Source organism: Solanum verrucosum, unplaced genomic scaffold (assembly GCF_900185275.1).
Source record: "Solanum verrucosum unplaced genomic scaffold, falcon-dt-bn FXZP01000284.1, whole genome shotgun sequence".
Taxonomy (NCBI): domain Eukaryota; kingdom Viridiplantae; phylum Streptophyta; class Magnoliopsida; order Solanales; family Solanaceae; genus Solanum; species Solanum verrucosum.
Window position 1 is genome coordinate 2,194,176 of NW_026019936.1, and position 16,655 is coordinate 2,210,830.

Below are 16,655 nucleotides of genomic sequence, written 5' to 3' on the forward strand. Positions count from 1 at the left end.
CATTGCGATTTTACCATGAGGTTATGGTGGAGTATGTTTAGGTGCTTTGGTACTTCATGGGCAATGGCAAGAACTACGAAAGAATTGATGTTTAGTTGGAAGAGTGGGAGAAGGAGGAGAAGACGCAGGACATGGAACGTGATTCTACTCGCGTTAATGTGGGTGGTATGGAGATAGAGAAATAAGAGAGCTTTGAGGGGGTAGAGGTGAGCAATCCTCAATTGAGGAGTAGCCTCTGGTCCCTCATTTCCTTTTGGTGCACCCATAGATTCCAAATTGTTTAGGAGATTGGGGGGAGTTTGTAGAGAATTATTTATTATTGTAGATCATTTGCCTTTTGGTATACCCCTTATATATAGCCAACTTTTTGGCCATGTTTATGAATGGAAGTATGTTTACCTGATCAAGTAAAAAAATTCTGAATCAGGGTGGCCATCTGAATGGAACCAGCACTTCTGGATTTCTGCTTTTATGTAGAGTAGTGAAGTGTAAAAATTATCTCAACGTTTCACTTTCGCTAATTTGGCCCTTGAAGTTCATGAATCTGACTGGGGTCCCTTTGGTTCTTTGGTTATATGAGCTAATTTTGTATGTAACTTGGTATCCAATTAGTTCCTTTTTTTCTTGTGATATCATGAGAATTAATGCATGCATTGTTCTCCACTCCTATCCCCTGGGTGAGAGTTATATTTTTGTTATCTGGTATCATAGAACTTTTGCTTGTATAATTATATGCCATTCCTTTTTATGCATTTGTTACGATCAGACGACCCTCTCATTTATGCAAGTTGACTCTTTTTTGATGTGAATCTTGGTTGTTAGTCAGAATGCTGTGGTCTTTTTTCTTAAAAAAATTTATCCAAGACTATTACCCTGTTAAAATGTTGTTCTCTAGTTATTATGTTTTGATAGGGTAACTGTATTTCATTCATATATATGGCCAAGCTAGCCGTAGACAAGGGAACCACCAAAAGGTAAAGAATCTACAATATATGGTTCTCTACAAAATCCACCCATTCTTCTATATAACAAGGAACAGGAGAAGCGTTTTAACGATTTAGCTCTAGTTATTATTCTCCATGTTGTTTGGTGGATTATAACTATTTAGCTGGTTTATCCCATTTATGAGATGGTAGAAGAGTCAGTTTTTGGGAAGATAAATGGTATGGAAACATATTGCTAAAAAATGAGTTTCCGTGTATGTATAAGGTTTCTTGTCAAAGAGAGTCCAGCTTATAAGGGGGACACAAGGGGAAAAATATGTTTTGGAATTTGAGGTTCAGGAGGGATTTCCAAGATTGGGAGGTGGACGAGTTTCAGAGGATGCTAGTTCTGCATCAGCATTGTGAACCAGTTGATAGACCCGATTCGATGAGGTGGAGTGTGGGGAACAATTGCTGTCAAGTCCTTTTATGTGAAGCTTCTGGCGAGGGCGGAGGAGGCTTTTCCTGTAAAGCCGATTTGGATTCCAAAGGTTCCGAGGAGGTGTGTTTTTTTACATGGTTAGATGCTAGATGGGTGATCCTGATGGCGGAAAATCTTAGGAAAAAAAGGTTGTTTGCATCAACTAGTGTTACTTATGCAAGGAGGCGGATGAGGATATTGATCTTCTGCTTCTAGCCTTCTACATTACTGTGGTGGGGTATGTTTAGCTGGCTTAGTAGGGTGATACCGAGATCTATGAAGGACCTATTGTTTTGCTGGTAAGCTGGGAAAAGCAGGAGAAGGTGCAAGGGATGGAATGCTGTTCCTATGGCATTGATGTGGATCCTCTGGAGAGAAAGAAACATGAGGGCTTTCAAAGGGGTAGAAGCGAGTTTTGGTCAGTTGAGGAATAGCCTCTGATCCCTTATTTATTTTTGGTGCATCCATGTAGTTCTGGGTTGTTTAGAGGATTGGGTGTCTTTAGTAGAGGATCATGTCTTTTTGTAGGTTCTCTTTTTTTTTTTTTGGGCGTACTTCTTGTATACGGCTGAGTGCTGGCTTGGCCTTGTGATTAATGAACTGTTTTACCTGATCAAAAAATAAAATCAGCTAGTGCTGAAATCTCATCTGATGAATTTCATTGGTGTAGGTATATGGTTTTTTGGCTTGTTGTCCTGGGAGGAAAATTTGCTTTTGCCTATTTTCTACTGGTATGTGTCAGTTTTTATTTTGACATTGATCAATAGCTTTTATTGGTGATTTATTGTTTTAACTTTGATTTCATGTTGCAGATTAGGCCGTTGGTGAAGCCGACAAGACAGATACTGGCAATGGATATTCGGCAGTACTCTTGGCACGATTTTGTTTCTAAAAGTAGGTCACTCTGTTGTAGCAGGCGTGTATGATTGAACTGAAATTCTTTCAGAATCTCTGTTGATAGAAGTATTTATGTATATCCTTACATCCTGTGCCATCTTTGTGTTATGGTCAAGGTTTATTGTGAGTATAATATCTGGATCTCAGTTTCCATTAAATGCAAGTTACTCTTTTGGCAGATAACCATAATGCACTGACAGTTGCGAGCTTATGGGCACCAGTTTTTATTGTAAGTTTTTAATCTCTTCTGATGTGTAAATGCAGATCAGACACCTTTCATGCTTTCTCGTTGTTGATGTTATAACATTTGGTGTACTTATAACTGAATATTTTTCTTAGGCAATAGAATAGGTATTTCTTCACCAAGCAGTGGAATCCCAATGATCTAAAAGTGGGATTATCTTGTTTACCTTTTCTCTGCTTCTTTGGATATTGCTTACTGTGTTTCTTGCCATTCAACTTGTGAAAAAAAGGTTGGGAGCTTATTAAAGTTAAAAAAGGGAGGTTGGACGTATGCTTGTTTGCCTCAGACGATTCATTTGAGGGAGGTTGGACGTATGCTTGTTTGTCTCTGATGAGTCATCTGACTGGTTTTTGATTTTTGGGTACCTAAAGGGTAGTAGTATCTTCATGTTAAGAGGATGTTAATGGAAAATCCTATGAGGGGCAATAGGGACTATCTGAATCAACTAGCCAAATTAGCCTTAAGAAATTTAGGTAAGGAGATTTTCCACAATTATGCTTTGTCTTATACTTGTTAGAAATGGGTAAGCAGTGCTAGTTTGTACTGTAGTTTTGACATTTGTTGGGGTTCTTCATTGGCTCACTGGTTTTGGCCACCAGTAAAAAAGGTAGTATCTTCTTTTGGCATGAGAACAGGTAAGTATGCCAATAATTGAAAATATTTGTCTACCTTTGGTGAATAAAGCATAAGGTTTCAGCTTGATTGTCAATCCTCAAGTGCTTTTTCCTGTTGTGTTGCACCCCATGCCTTCAATAATGGCATGGTATAGGCACCCAAAGGTGTGGCCTAGTGGTCAATGAAGTGGTTGAGAATCCTGAGGTCTCTGGTTCAAAACTCGGTTCAAAACTCAGTGGAGACCAAAAAAACACTAGGTGATTCTTCCCATCTGCCTTAGCCTTGGTGGACAAAGTTACATGGTATTTGTTGCTTGTGGGAGGTGGCAGGTATCTCGTGGAATTAGTTGAGGTGCGCGAAAGCTGGCCCAGACACCACGATCATAAAATAAAAATAAAAATAAAGGCATGGTATAGGTATAGTTTCAAAAAAATAATGGCATGTTATAGGTACTTATTCAAATCATGAACTTTATAGAGGGTAAAATTGCATCCTGCCAATGCTGGGTGAAGTTGCACGTGGTATATTTGGATTGTGCGCGAATAGGACGGACTAGGATTTCTTTGGTTGATTAGTGGAACTTGTATCTTCGGATGAATTCTATGTTTTTGGATATATCACTTCACTGGCTGGGAATGGTTGTGAAGGGGATGTTCCTGCAAGTAAATTAGATGAATAAACGTACTACCAAAATGTAATCTTGAGAAAATCACGGCCTAATACCTTTGGGCCATCTAGTTTACAGTATATGTACACAGTGTATAGTTAGTGTATACTTTATACTAACATACATATAATATACATATACATATAGGTCCATGTAATATATGTTAAAAAATGACAAAAGTCCCGCATCGGTGGTTAATGCGATGGGTGGACTCCTTATAAGGGCTTGGGCAATCCTTCTTCCTTTGAGGTAGCTTTTGGGGTGTGAGTTAGGCCCAAGACCTAATTTAACATGGTATCAGAGCAGGGCCCGTCTCACCCGATGTTGGGGCCCCCAAAATAAAAATTGCCCACGCACCAGATGCTAAGCACTGGGCGTGAGGTGGGGTGTTAAAGAATGACAAAAGTCCCACATCGGTGGTTAATGAGATAGGTGGACTCCTTATAAGGGCTTGGGCAATCCTCCTCCCTTTGAGCTAGCTTTTGGAGTGTGAGTTAGGCCCAAGACCTAATTTAACAATATACATATCTATACAAATAATATACATGTGTACACAACATATACACACCATATGCAACCGAGTGTATATTTAGTGTATACTTCGGCCATGTTTGGTAAACTAGATGTCCAAATGATATATATTGGTAACTATCCTTGTAGTCTTCAAACAAAGAAAGTGCTGTCTGTGCTGTACCTTTTACATCACTTTCCGCCTAGTAATTCATAGGGTGTTTGAGCTAAGATTATTGAGCTTTTATGACATATATGGCCTGTCTGTTGGTCATGTGACTTCTTTAAACTTACGATTGAGTCACTGATAATTGCCAATTGGTGATCAACTAGATAACGTTTCGGGTACAAAAGGTGCTTGTTGAATAGTTTTTGCCTTTTTCAATCACCATCTTATTGTTGCTATTATTTAATGCAGATATACCTTTTCGATACTCATCTATTTTACACAGTTATATCGGCTGTATGGGGCTTTCTTCTTGGAGCACGAGATCGCCTTGGGGAGGCAAGCAATTTTTAAATCTATTTATTGTGCTTATTGTTCTCTTTTATAATTGTTGATTCCCACATTGGTGGGTGGGGAGGCAAATTTGTTTACTTATATGGTCTTAGGCAATTATCCTCATAAGCTAGCTTTTTAGGTTTAATTAGGCCAAGGTCCAATTCTTATCATGGTATTGGAGCCATGCGCACCCAGTTCTTGTTTCACCCGATGTTGGTGCCCATCTTATTTTGTCCACACTTCATATGTACAGTCCCAGGCGTGTGGGGGGTGATGAGTCCCACATCGGTGGGCTGGGAGGGAAATTTTGCTCCTTGTATGGTCTTGTGCAATTCTTCCCTCATGAGCTAGTTTTTGGGGTTGAGTTAGGCCCAAAATCCATTTCTTTATCAGTAATGAATGGAACAATTCAAATCCTTGGTTCATTGTAAGACCATATGTGGATGCATTCTAGATGTCAGCCTCTAACTATATTTTTGACAATGATATTCAGATAAGATCATTGGATGCTATGCATAAACGTTTTGAGAGATTTCCCGAGGCTTTTATGAATAGTCTTCATGTGCCTCTTCGAACCAGGTATCTCCATTTATTTTCCCCAATTAATCATTTATGAATGACCAAGTTAATTGATTCACATATCTTTTCCTCATTGGGTCTAAATGCCATATCTGTTTTGTAGGGCGTCACTCCTGTCTTCTGGTCTGGTGAGTTTATTGATTTTCCGTTTCGCATTGATCTTTGTCCTTACTGTTGTCTGATGCTGACACTTGGTTAAGTTACTGTTTAATAAATGGATAACTGTTCATGTGCTGAATTTGCAACAGTTGCAATTAGTATCCTGTTCGCTTTGCTCACCATTTTATTGGTACTTGTACTGTATGCTTTGATAAGGTTAAAGTATACTCCCCTCACTCTCTCCAAGATGTTTTGATTAAGATTTACAGCGATGGTCCCAAAAAAACTGATTATCCTGCCATGTGGAAATCTCACCAAATATTTGACATTTTAATTTGGCTTTTGCCAAAGCTCCTTTGCCTTCTAATCAATTAATTAGTGAAACTTAACGCTTGTTTTTATGTCACAGATGGAAGCTTCTTTCTTGCTTTTGATCATTTGATGTGTACAATTACTTCTATAACGTACTTTTCTGATATTGTGCAAAATACATGGACAGTTTCTGTTTCTGGATTATTCTGTCTTATATTTATGGTTATGATATTACTTTATACTTCATCTTGTACCACAACATACTCAGTGTGATCCCACAAGTGGAGTGAGAGGTTAGGGTGTATAACCTTATCCCTACTTTGTGTGCGGTAGAGAGGTTGTTTCCGATAAGACTCAAGTAAGATGTTCCCAAAATTGGTTTGACAAATACAATATTTAAAGGCTAAAAGTTATGGAAAATACTACAGAAAAGAAAAGTATTGACAACAAAATAGTTAAGATGAACCAAGTAAAAAAAACAACAATATTAATACTATTGAAGAATATGATAATAATATAATAATAATAACTATACTGATAAGTAGATTAGGGAGCAAACAAGGTGCTCTAAGCTAGAATCATGCTCCCCCAAAGGAAAGAGAGAAATCGCTCGACTACCTACTAACCCCCTAACCTAATCCTCGACTTTCTTGCTTTCCTATCTAGGGTCATGTCTTCAACGGTGAGATGATGATATGCTATGTCATGTCTAATCGCCTTTATTCGATTCTTTCTCGGTCTACCTCTAATTCTCCTTGGACCTATCATTGCCAATCTCTCCAACTCCTCATTGGGGCATTTGTGCATCTCCTCTTTTCATGCTCGAATCATCTTAACCTTGCTTGCATCTAGTCCACTACTTAGGCCCCTCTCTCCTTGCCCCGTACATCTTTAATCCTAATCTCATATCTCCTAGTGTGCCACACATCTTTCTTTGCATCTTCATCTTTGCTACATTCATCTTTTGAACGTATGAATTCTTGACTAGCCAACACTTTGCCCTATACACTGTTGTTGGTCTAACAACCACTCTATAGAACTTACTTTAGGACTCGATGACACATTCTTATCACATAGTACATTGGATGCAAGCCTCCATTTCATTCACCCCACTCCAATACGATGTATGACATCATCATCGATCTCCCTATTTTCTTGGATTATCGATCTCTAGTTGCTTTCCTAATACAATTAGCTATCCTAGTCCACATCCTATTTGTGTCCCTACTAATCTCCCAAGGCCCCCATAGCCATCAACTTCTCCGCAACTCTTGAATTTTATCATTAGTCAGGCCCTCCCCTTAATCCTTGAATGACTGTCATATAAAGCCTCGTCCTCCTCTTCTTTCAATCTCTAGATTCATTACCAAGAGCTTATGTTGGGTTGTATCACTTGGGATGACCTTACTATTATTACATAAACCTCTATTACTTTTCCTAGGGAATAGGTAATGGATTTGAGTCCTAGCCACCATACTACAAAAGTTGATCAATTGCTCCTCCTCCTTCTGAAAACTCAAGTTAGCCATTACCAAATCAAAATGTTATGCGTAGAAATATGTATTATAGAGTTTTTCCCAGTGTGGTTAAGTAGTAAGTAGTGTGTGAAGTGGGCTTTACTAATGGACATATATTTGAATCATTCCTTTCAGGATCTTTGCATCTGTCAAAATGTTGGATTTCTAAACTTATATAAGGTCCTCCTGGAATTCTCGTTGAGTGAAGCATGATATTTTTTGTGGGATTAGGGTTGTGAGAAATATAGGAAAAAAATATTATTGAATTGTTGTTGTCTACATTTTTATCGGAGAGACCCTATTTATAGACACTACAATAGACACCTTTTCCAACTAGGACACTGCAATACAATCCTTTTCTAAGTAGGACACTATATATTATTCATATTACTATTTCTATTCTAAGTAGGATTGTATATACCTATTACTATTCCAACACTCCCCCTCAAGCTAGTGCATACAAATCATATGTACCTAGCTTGTTACAAATATAATTAATACAAGGACTGATGAGGAGCTTGGTGAGATATTTGCAAGTTGATTACTCGACTTCACAAAATTGACATTCAATCTCAATGTGCTTAGTCTTCTCATGAAATATCGGATTTGATGCCTTATTCCGTTAAATACAGAGTGATAAATTACAGTGTTGAACTTCCCAAACCAAGCACAGGCTATTTCAGACCATAGAGTGACTAACACAATCGACATACAAGACTACTAAACTCCCTTGAGCAACAAAATTAGGTGGTTGCTCCATATAGACTAATACACAATGCAACGGTCGTCGGAAGTGCTCAAAATCTAGTATAAAGTGTATGGATCATGTTGGAATCAATAGATGAGTCGATATTAAACAAGAAAGTCACTGAAAAATTGGATGAAACATGCTCATACGCCGGAGTATTAGATTTGATGGCTGAAAGTGGTCACAATATAAGAAATAAAGTCATATGGGTAGGGTCAGAATGATGGCACGATCCAACTGGAAAATAAAAATTATATAGGATAGTTCGAATTGATGGAACGACCCCATTGAAAAAGAGAAATAATATGGGTAGGGTCGGAATGATGGCACGACCCTACTGAAAAAGAAAAATTATACAGGTAAGGTTGGAATGATGGCACAACCCTATGCAAATCAGATTTGAGGAGTCACCAGAAAGACGAATGGAACTATGCAAATCAAATCTGAGGAGTCGCTGAAAAGACAAATGATGCTATGCAACTCAGATATGAGAAAATAGTTCGGAAAAATCCACGGTACTACACAAATTAAATATGAAAAGTAGTCCGGAGAGATGCACGGTTTTACGTAAATCAGATATGCAAAAAAAAAGGTAGTCACTGGAAGGATGGCACGGTGCTACACAAATTATATATGAAAAAGTAGTCACTGGAATGATGGCACAGTGCTACACAAATTAAATATAAAAAAGTAGTCACCAGAAAGATGGCACGGTGCTACAAGTTAGATATAAGAAAGTAGTCATTGGAATGATGGCACGGTGCTTACATAAATCAAATATGAGAAAATAGTCATCGGAAAGATACACGGTGACCCAACTTTTGCTAACATAATTGTTGGCCAGACGGGTAGCATATATGGGTAGTGGCCACCCACCGGCAGCGGAAGCTCTTTGATTTTCTACCAAGATCGTAGAGACTCTGATACCATGTGTGAAATATAGGAAAATAATATTATTGAGTTGTTGTTGTCTACATTATTACCAGAGAGACCCTATTTATAGACACTACAATAGACACCTTTTCCAACTAGGACACTGCAATACAATCCTTTTCTAAGTAGGACACTATATATTATTCATATTACTATTTCTATTCTAAGTAGGATTGTATATACCTATTACTATTCCAACAAGGGTAAAGGGGCAGGTCCATACTCCCTTGAGTTTCAAACTGGTGAGCACAATTGGGGTTGGGCTATCCAACTCAAAAATGATTTCAGGGTTATTTTGAAAAAAACCTTGGAGCTTTTCTTGTTGACCATCTTCCGTGCTAGTTTATTCAGAAGTTTGTTTTTTGTTTTTTAATATCATATTGTTGTAAAAAACAGGTTTTGGAGAGAAACAAAGCTGATGCTGCTCGATTTGCACCTTTCTGGAATGAAATCGTCAAGAATTTGAGGGAAGAAGATTACATTACTAATTTGTGAGCGACTGTTTTTTGTTATTTTGCTAACCCAGTTTCAGTTTGCTACTACTAAATTGATATCCTTCAACCTCTTAATTTTGATGGATTGATTTTCAACCTACAGGGAGATGGAACAGCTTTTGATACCTAAGAATTCTGGGAGTCTGCCCTTGGTTCAGTGGCCTCTTTTCCTCTTAGCTAGCAAGGTTGAGCAGTTGTTAGAGTGCTGACAATTTCTTGTGTTTCCAGTTTTTCTGATGCAAAAGGTGATCTATGCGGTCAACTGTCATGTTGAAGGCTGTATATCTTTACATTTATGCTGAATGTGCAGATATTTCTTGCAAAAGATATAGCTGTGGAGAGTAAAGACTCACAAGATGAGTTATGGGATAGGATTTCAAGGGATGATTACATGATATATGCAGTTGAAGAGTGCTATTACGCCATCAAGTTTGTTCTTACATCCATATTAGATGATGAAGGAAATGATGAAGGAAAGAAGTGGTAAGATTTCAAACCCTTCCGAGTCGCTCTGTTTTTTATGAACTCACACAATTAACTGTTATTTAGAGTTATGCATAGTCAGTTTATATTCTTTGTTTTGTCTACTATGTTAGGGTTGAACGTATATATGAGGATATTCGTGGGAGCATAACTAAAAGGAGTATTAATGTGGACATTGATATGAATAAGCTGCCACTGGTGATTCAGAAAGTAACTGCACTAATGGGAATACTGGTACTTGTTCCTTTCAAGTTTGATAACTTTTATACTTAAGAACAGAAGGTCTGCTTCGTTCCTTTGGGATTTTCTATTTCGCGGTATTCTTACCATTACTAACACTGGAGACTAGATAGTATTGAACTTCTGTTGGAACAAAGTTTGAAAATCAGTGATCTGCTTTAGCGCTATCTAAGAGGCAGTCAAAGCTCTTGTTGACAGATTTAGCAAACATGTTCCCTTAGAATGGTCAAAAGACTCGAATCTAGGGTCTCCCCTTGTGCATGTTCTGTGACTTCCGAGTGTCTGCTGCTCTCATCAAGTCCTACCGCTGCACGTCAGGCCCCTCATCCCCTTGCGGACATCCTCTTTCTTCATTGTATTTAAGATGAAATTAATGAATTTGAACGCTCTCATATCCACATGTTTATGGTACGTCTTGTCATACACAGAGACCTTTCAATAGGTGATGCATACTTCTTCTTTCCAATTCCATATCAGAAAACTGCATTGGTCACATGCATTTTGTTTTCTTTACTGTCTTCTTTTGCATCCATTGTTCGGTGACCTCTTATTTCAGCTGAGAGGATTCCTCTTTCATTGTCGGTTTTTAAAAGGACTGAATGAATATTTATCTTCCTTCCTTTCTGTTTATGATCTGTTGAAATACTCTCACGTAGAAAAAGGAGCATACACCAGAGCTTGAAACTGGGGCTGTTAAAGCTATTCAAGATCTGTATGATGTTCTGCGACTTGATGTCCTTCGCTTCAACTTGGGGTATTTCATATAACTTATCATATTTCTGGGATTATTATACTCTTGAGTGTGGTGCATAATTACTATGATGTCATTTCAGAGCCCACATTGACACATGGAACACTTTGTTAAAAGCAAGGAATGAAGGCCGGTTGTTCTCAAAGTTAAAGTGGCCGAGAGATGCTGAGTTGGTAGGCTTGCATCTGGTTTCCTTTTCCATTCCGTTAGTTTTTTCTGTCACCTCTCTGCTCCTTTTCCTTTGAGCTCACTAAGTTTTCTAAAAATGCACTAAATATATGCAGAAGGAACTGATTAAAAGACTTTATTCTCTCCTAACTATTAAAGAATCTGCTGCCAACATACCCAAGAATCTTGAAGCTAGGCGTCGGTTAGAGTTCTTCACCAATTCCCTTTTCATGGAGATGCCTGTAGCGCGACCTGTCCGTGAGATGCTATCCTTCAGGTATGTTCTTTCACATTCTCACTGTTTATTTAACTATCTTCAGACCCTTTGTGTGATAAATTTTTACTCTTGCAGTGTGTTCACCCCATATTATTCAGAAACTGTTCTTTACAGCATGCCAGAACTCCTTAAGAAAAATGAAGATGGAATTTCTATTCTGTTTTACCTCCAGAAAATATATCCAGGTAATCATTGGTTCTTTGTGCAAAGCATTAGGCAGAAATAGATGGTATTTTCCATTCACATCACTTGATCTTATTTCTCTGCTGTTCATTTAACGACTGAAAAACATAAATTGTGCTGAGATTTTAAACTATTGATAGAACTTATTTCTTTTGATCCCAAAAGTAGTGTTTCCCTTTTCCCCCTTTCTAGTTAATTGGCTGATTGGTTTTTATCAATTTTTGTTCTTAGTGTCCTAAATTTTCTTTTTTCTTTTGGTGAATTTTGTTCTTAGAGTTCATCTCACGTGTCTTCGTAGAGTATTTCAAAGTCAACTTTAAAATCACTAATTCTGAGATGAAAATGCAAATTGAGCTCCAAAATGTTAGAATAAATTGACTTGCATCATTTCCTAGGAAAATTCTTATTTTACGGTTCTTTTATATCCTGCAATGTTAAGTTAGATTGAAACTATATTAGTTGGTATTTTGGTAGCTTTTGTTTGTCTGGATAAACACTTCTAAGTGGTATATTTTAGGCCATGTAAGAAACCATATAGAAGGATAAAAGCATGTCCTAATGGTCTTTTATCTGAGTAATTTTCTTCGTTGAATCTTTGGGTCATGTTTGAACCTACATGGTCCATGACTCTGGTTTCTGTATCCTTTGCTGTGTGTAGGATATGCATTTTATTAGATGACTCTCCCTTTCTTTTCTGATCAGTATAGAGGAAATGTCTATGTGAGAAATATATGGGGAAGATATTATTGAATTGTGTATCTAAATTGTTACATTGAGACCCTATTTATAGACAATACATTGAAATCCTTTTCTAACTAGGATTCCTATTCCTATTCTTCTTCCTATTCTAAGTAGGAGTATATGTACATATTTCTATTCTAACACTCCCCCTCAAGCTGGTGCATACAAATCATATGTACCTAGCTTGTTACAGATGTAATTAATACGAGGACTTGTGAGGGACTTGGTGAAGATATCTGCAAGCTGATCATTTGACTTCACAAATTTCGTAACAATATCTCCTGAGAGTATCTTTTCTCTGACAAAGTGACAGTCAATCTCAATGTGCTTAGTCCTTTCATGAAACACTGGATTTGATGCAATATGAAGAGCTGCTTGATTGTCACACACAAGTTCCATCTTATCAATTTCGCCAAATTTTAGTTCTCCCAGCAACTGTTTGATCCAGACTAGCTCACAAGTTGCTGCCTCCATTACTCGATATTCTGATTCTGCACTAGATCGAGCAACCACACTTTGTTTCTTACTCTTCCACGACACCAAATTACCTCCTACTAAAACACAATATCCGGATGTCGAACGTCTATCAGAGGGTGATCCTGCCCAATCAGCGTCTGTATATCCAGTGATATGCTCGTGGCCTTGATCCTCATAGAGTAGTCCTTTACCAGGAGCTGACTTTATATATCGCAAGATACGAACAACTGCTTCCCAATGACTATTACAAGGGGAAGTCATAAACTGACTTACAACACTCACAGGAAAAGAGATGTCCGGTCTAGTTACTGTGAGATAATTCAATTTTCCAACGAGCCGTCTATACCTTTCATGATTACTAAGTGGCTCCCCCTGTCCTGGAAGGAGTTTAACATTCGGATCCATAGGAGTGTCAATAGGTCTACATCCCATCATTCCCGTCTCCTCAAGAATGTCTAAGGTATACTTGCGTTGAGAAATAACAATACCTGATCTAGACTGAGCAACCTCAATGCCTAGAAAATACTTCAATCTGCCAAGGTCTTTAGTCTGGAAGTGCTTAAAGAGATGTTGCTTCAATTTGGTGATACCATCTTGATCATTACCAGTGATAACAATATCATCAACGTACACAACCAAATAGATACACTGATTTGGTGCAGAATGCCGATAAAACACAGAGTGATCAGCTCCACTACGAGTCATGCCAAATTGTTGAATAACTGTGCTAAACTTCCCAAACCAAGCTCTAGGAGACTGCTTCAGACCATAGAGTGACCTACGCAATCGACATACAAGGCTACTAGACTCCCCCTGAGCAACAAAACCAGGTGGTTGCTCCATATAGACTTCCTCCTCAAGATCACCATGCAAAAAAAACATTCTTAATGTCCAACTGATGAAGAGGCCAATGACGAACGACAACCATAGATAGAAAAAGATGGACATATGCTATTTTAGCCACAGGGGTGAAAGTGTCGCTATAATCTAGCCCAAATATCTGAGTATACCCTTTGGCAACAAGGCGAGCCTTAAGCCGATCAACCTGACCGTCTGGACCAATTTTGACTGCATAAACCCAACAATAACCAACAGTAGATTTACCTGCAGGAAGAGAGACAAGCTCCCAAGTACCACTCTTATGCAAAGCAGACATCTCATCAACCATAGCCTGCCTCCATCCAGAATGAGAAAGTGCTTCACCTGTAGTCTTAGGAATGGAAATAGAAGACAAAGATGATACAAATCAGTCCCAACCGTCGTCGCCGGAATTTGACACGATGACTTAAAATTTCTCACCAATGCTCTGATACCATGTGAGAAATATATGGGGAAGATATTATTGAACTGTGTATCTAAATTGTTACATTGAGACCCTATTTATAGACAATACATTGAAATCCTTTTCTAACTAGGATTCCTATTCCTATTCTTCTTCCTATTCTAAGTAGGAGTATATGTACATATTTCTATTCTAACAGTCTACAACAACAATGACAACATTTTTCAAAACAGGTTTTGTGGAGGAAATGCCTGAGCAATGGAAATTGACATTCAACCTAATATCCTTACCAAAAAATATAAAATCTAATATCCATAATATGTCTTGTTGATTCTATTCTCTTTCCTTTGAAGATCTAGCCATAAACAAGGGTTTTTGGCAGGGAATACTGTGTGACACACTGTCTAAGGAACACTTGTATTAGCTCATTCGGTGTTTGCCTATGTCAAGGCAGCGCAGAATTGTGGAGAGGTGATTAGACATGACATGAAACATCTTCAGCTCACCAAGGACATGACCGTAGATAGGAAAACATAAAGTTCGAGGATTAGGGTTGAGGGTTAGTAGGTAGTTGGGCGATTTCTCTCTTCCTGTGGGAGAGCATGGGTCTAACATAGAGCACCTTGGCCGTTCCCTCTTCTACTTAGCATTATCATCAGTATTATTCTATTATTATCTTATTTTTCAATTGTATTACTACTGTTATTTCTTTTACTTTGGTTATATTTACTATTCTTGCTGTCAAATATTCTAATATTCTGCAGTATTTTCACCATAGCTTTTACTCTTGTATTTGTCAATTCTGTTTTAAAAATCGATTTCCTTGAGCCGAGGGTCTATCAGAAACAACCTCTCTACCTCATACAAGGTAGGGCTAAGGTCCGTATACACCCCATCCTCCGCAGACCCACTTGTGGGATCACACTGGGCATTTTGTTATTGTTGTGGTGTTTGCCTATGTCCTTCCTGACATACTCTCCTTGGTTGTTGTATCTATGAAACTTTAGTATCCCTTATTATCATCTCTGGAAACAGAGAAGAAGACGAACAATGCTGGTTGGTGATGTGTATTTAGAGTGTTGTAACCATACATGTTCAACTAATAATCTACTGCTAATTGTTGGTCAATCTGTGATGTAGTTAGAATGTTGTCTTCAGGATGCTTTTAAGTGTCTTCAGGATGGTTTCATTGTAGACATTCCCTTTGTTTGAATACACATTTTTGCTGCAGTTATGACTGTTTCTTGATTTAGTTGACTCATTTCACTGAGAGGAAAAAGAAATTGTTGGATGCAGATGAATGGAAAAACTTTCTTGCACGAATAGGTCGTGATGAGAACATCTCAGAGAAAGAACTTAATGATAATCCAAATGACATTCTTGAACTTAGGTTCTGGGCTTCATACCGTGGGCAAACATTGGCCAGAACTGGTACTTCTTATTTCTCTGCTCTCTTCTAAAATTTGTAGTATATGCTGTATCCTTCAATGTTTAATACTACACCTGTGACTGCATCCTGTACCTGAGGAATGACGTTTAGGTGTTACATCAAATTGATTCTTACCTGTTTTAGGTTTGGGATAGATCATTTATTTTTACTTTGGATTTAAAATATCAAGGATCAAGCTGTCTACTTGCTCTGTCTTACTCTTTGCAAGACTTCTACTTTGATGCTACTACTACAATAACTACGCATCAATCCCAAGCTAGTGTATTATGTGGATTCACCATGGATTGACAAGTTTACGTTGGCGGGCCCACTTTTTACCGGTCAATGGGATCTTTTTGCTCAAAACTCAGATTTGTGTAGTCATTTATTTGGCACCACTCAAGGGGTGGGAACTTCCACTCTAACTCTTCTTGGGGGATTCCATCCACTGTATGGGGCCTTTATTCAGGCTTGAGACCCCAAATGTAAGCAAGCACACACAGACCGAGTTGACAATCCCAAGCTCACTTGTAGTTCGATACGTAAGATAAAATACCAGTATCCTTTATTACTCACACAAGTGTCCAGAACTCAAATTCATGAAAGATTTTCAGAAACCAACCCTGCCTCTCCCCCCAACCCACTTTCAGCCACTTATTCTCCTTACTCAGTGTTAGGGCACTATCATTTAATTCAATAATTTGGCTGAAAAAGATGATTACAGCCATCAGTTTTGTTGGTGGAAAGTTTTTCGTAGTCACAACTGGAATGGAAGAAAGAGGGAAACATGAAAGTAGGGATGTCATTGCCTGTATTTCTCTTACTGCGCTATTCTGAGTAAAAAACAAAACCTTGACACCCAGTAAAATGAAAGGAATGAATCTTTGACCTATACTTGTCTTATTTTGCTACTAGAGACGAAAATAAATATATGAAGAAATTTCAGTTGATTTTAGACGGAAGTCTTTTTTACCTAAATCTTTCTGCAAAGGTATGGATGATACAAATTATGTAAATTATACTAAAAGTTCAAGATGATTTGAACAAATTGTTAACATTTTCAGTTTCATAGAAAAAAGAAGAAAGAAGATTAGAACAGATTG

General features: G+C 38.0%; 1 protein-coding gene across 1 annotated transcript in view; it reads left to right on the forward strand.

The window, feature by feature from the left end:
- Positions 1–16,655, forward strand: part of LOC125838221 (callose synthase 9) — a 52,550-nt gene that overhangs the window by 22,634 nt on the left and 13,261 nt on the right. The window contains exons 19-33 of the mRNA XM_049517299.1: positions 2,075–2,135; positions 2,217–2,298; positions 2,481–2,530; positions 4,756–4,842; positions 5,333–5,418; positions 5,522–5,546; positions 9,424–9,518; positions 9,625–9,706; positions 9,832–10,004; positions 10,118–10,238; positions 10,901–10,998; positions 11,078–11,168; positions 11,280–11,440; positions 11,516–11,625; positions 15,420–15,554. Coding sequence (XP_049373256.1) covers positions 2,075–2,135; positions 2,217–2,298; positions 2,481–2,530; positions 4,756–4,842; positions 5,333–5,418; positions 5,522–5,546; positions 9,424–9,518; positions 9,625–9,706; positions 9,832–10,004; positions 10,118–10,238; positions 10,901–10,998; positions 11,078–11,168; positions 11,280–11,440; positions 11,516–11,625; positions 15,420–15,554 — 1,457 coding nt within the window. The remainder of the gene's footprint in view (positions 1–2,074; positions 2,136–2,216; positions 2,299–2,480; positions 2,531–4,755; positions 4,843–5,332; positions 5,419–5,521; positions 5,547–9,423; positions 9,519–9,624; positions 9,707–9,831; positions 10,005–10,117; positions 10,239–10,900; positions 10,999–11,077; positions 11,169–11,279; positions 11,441–11,515; positions 11,626–15,419; positions 15,555–16,655) is intronic.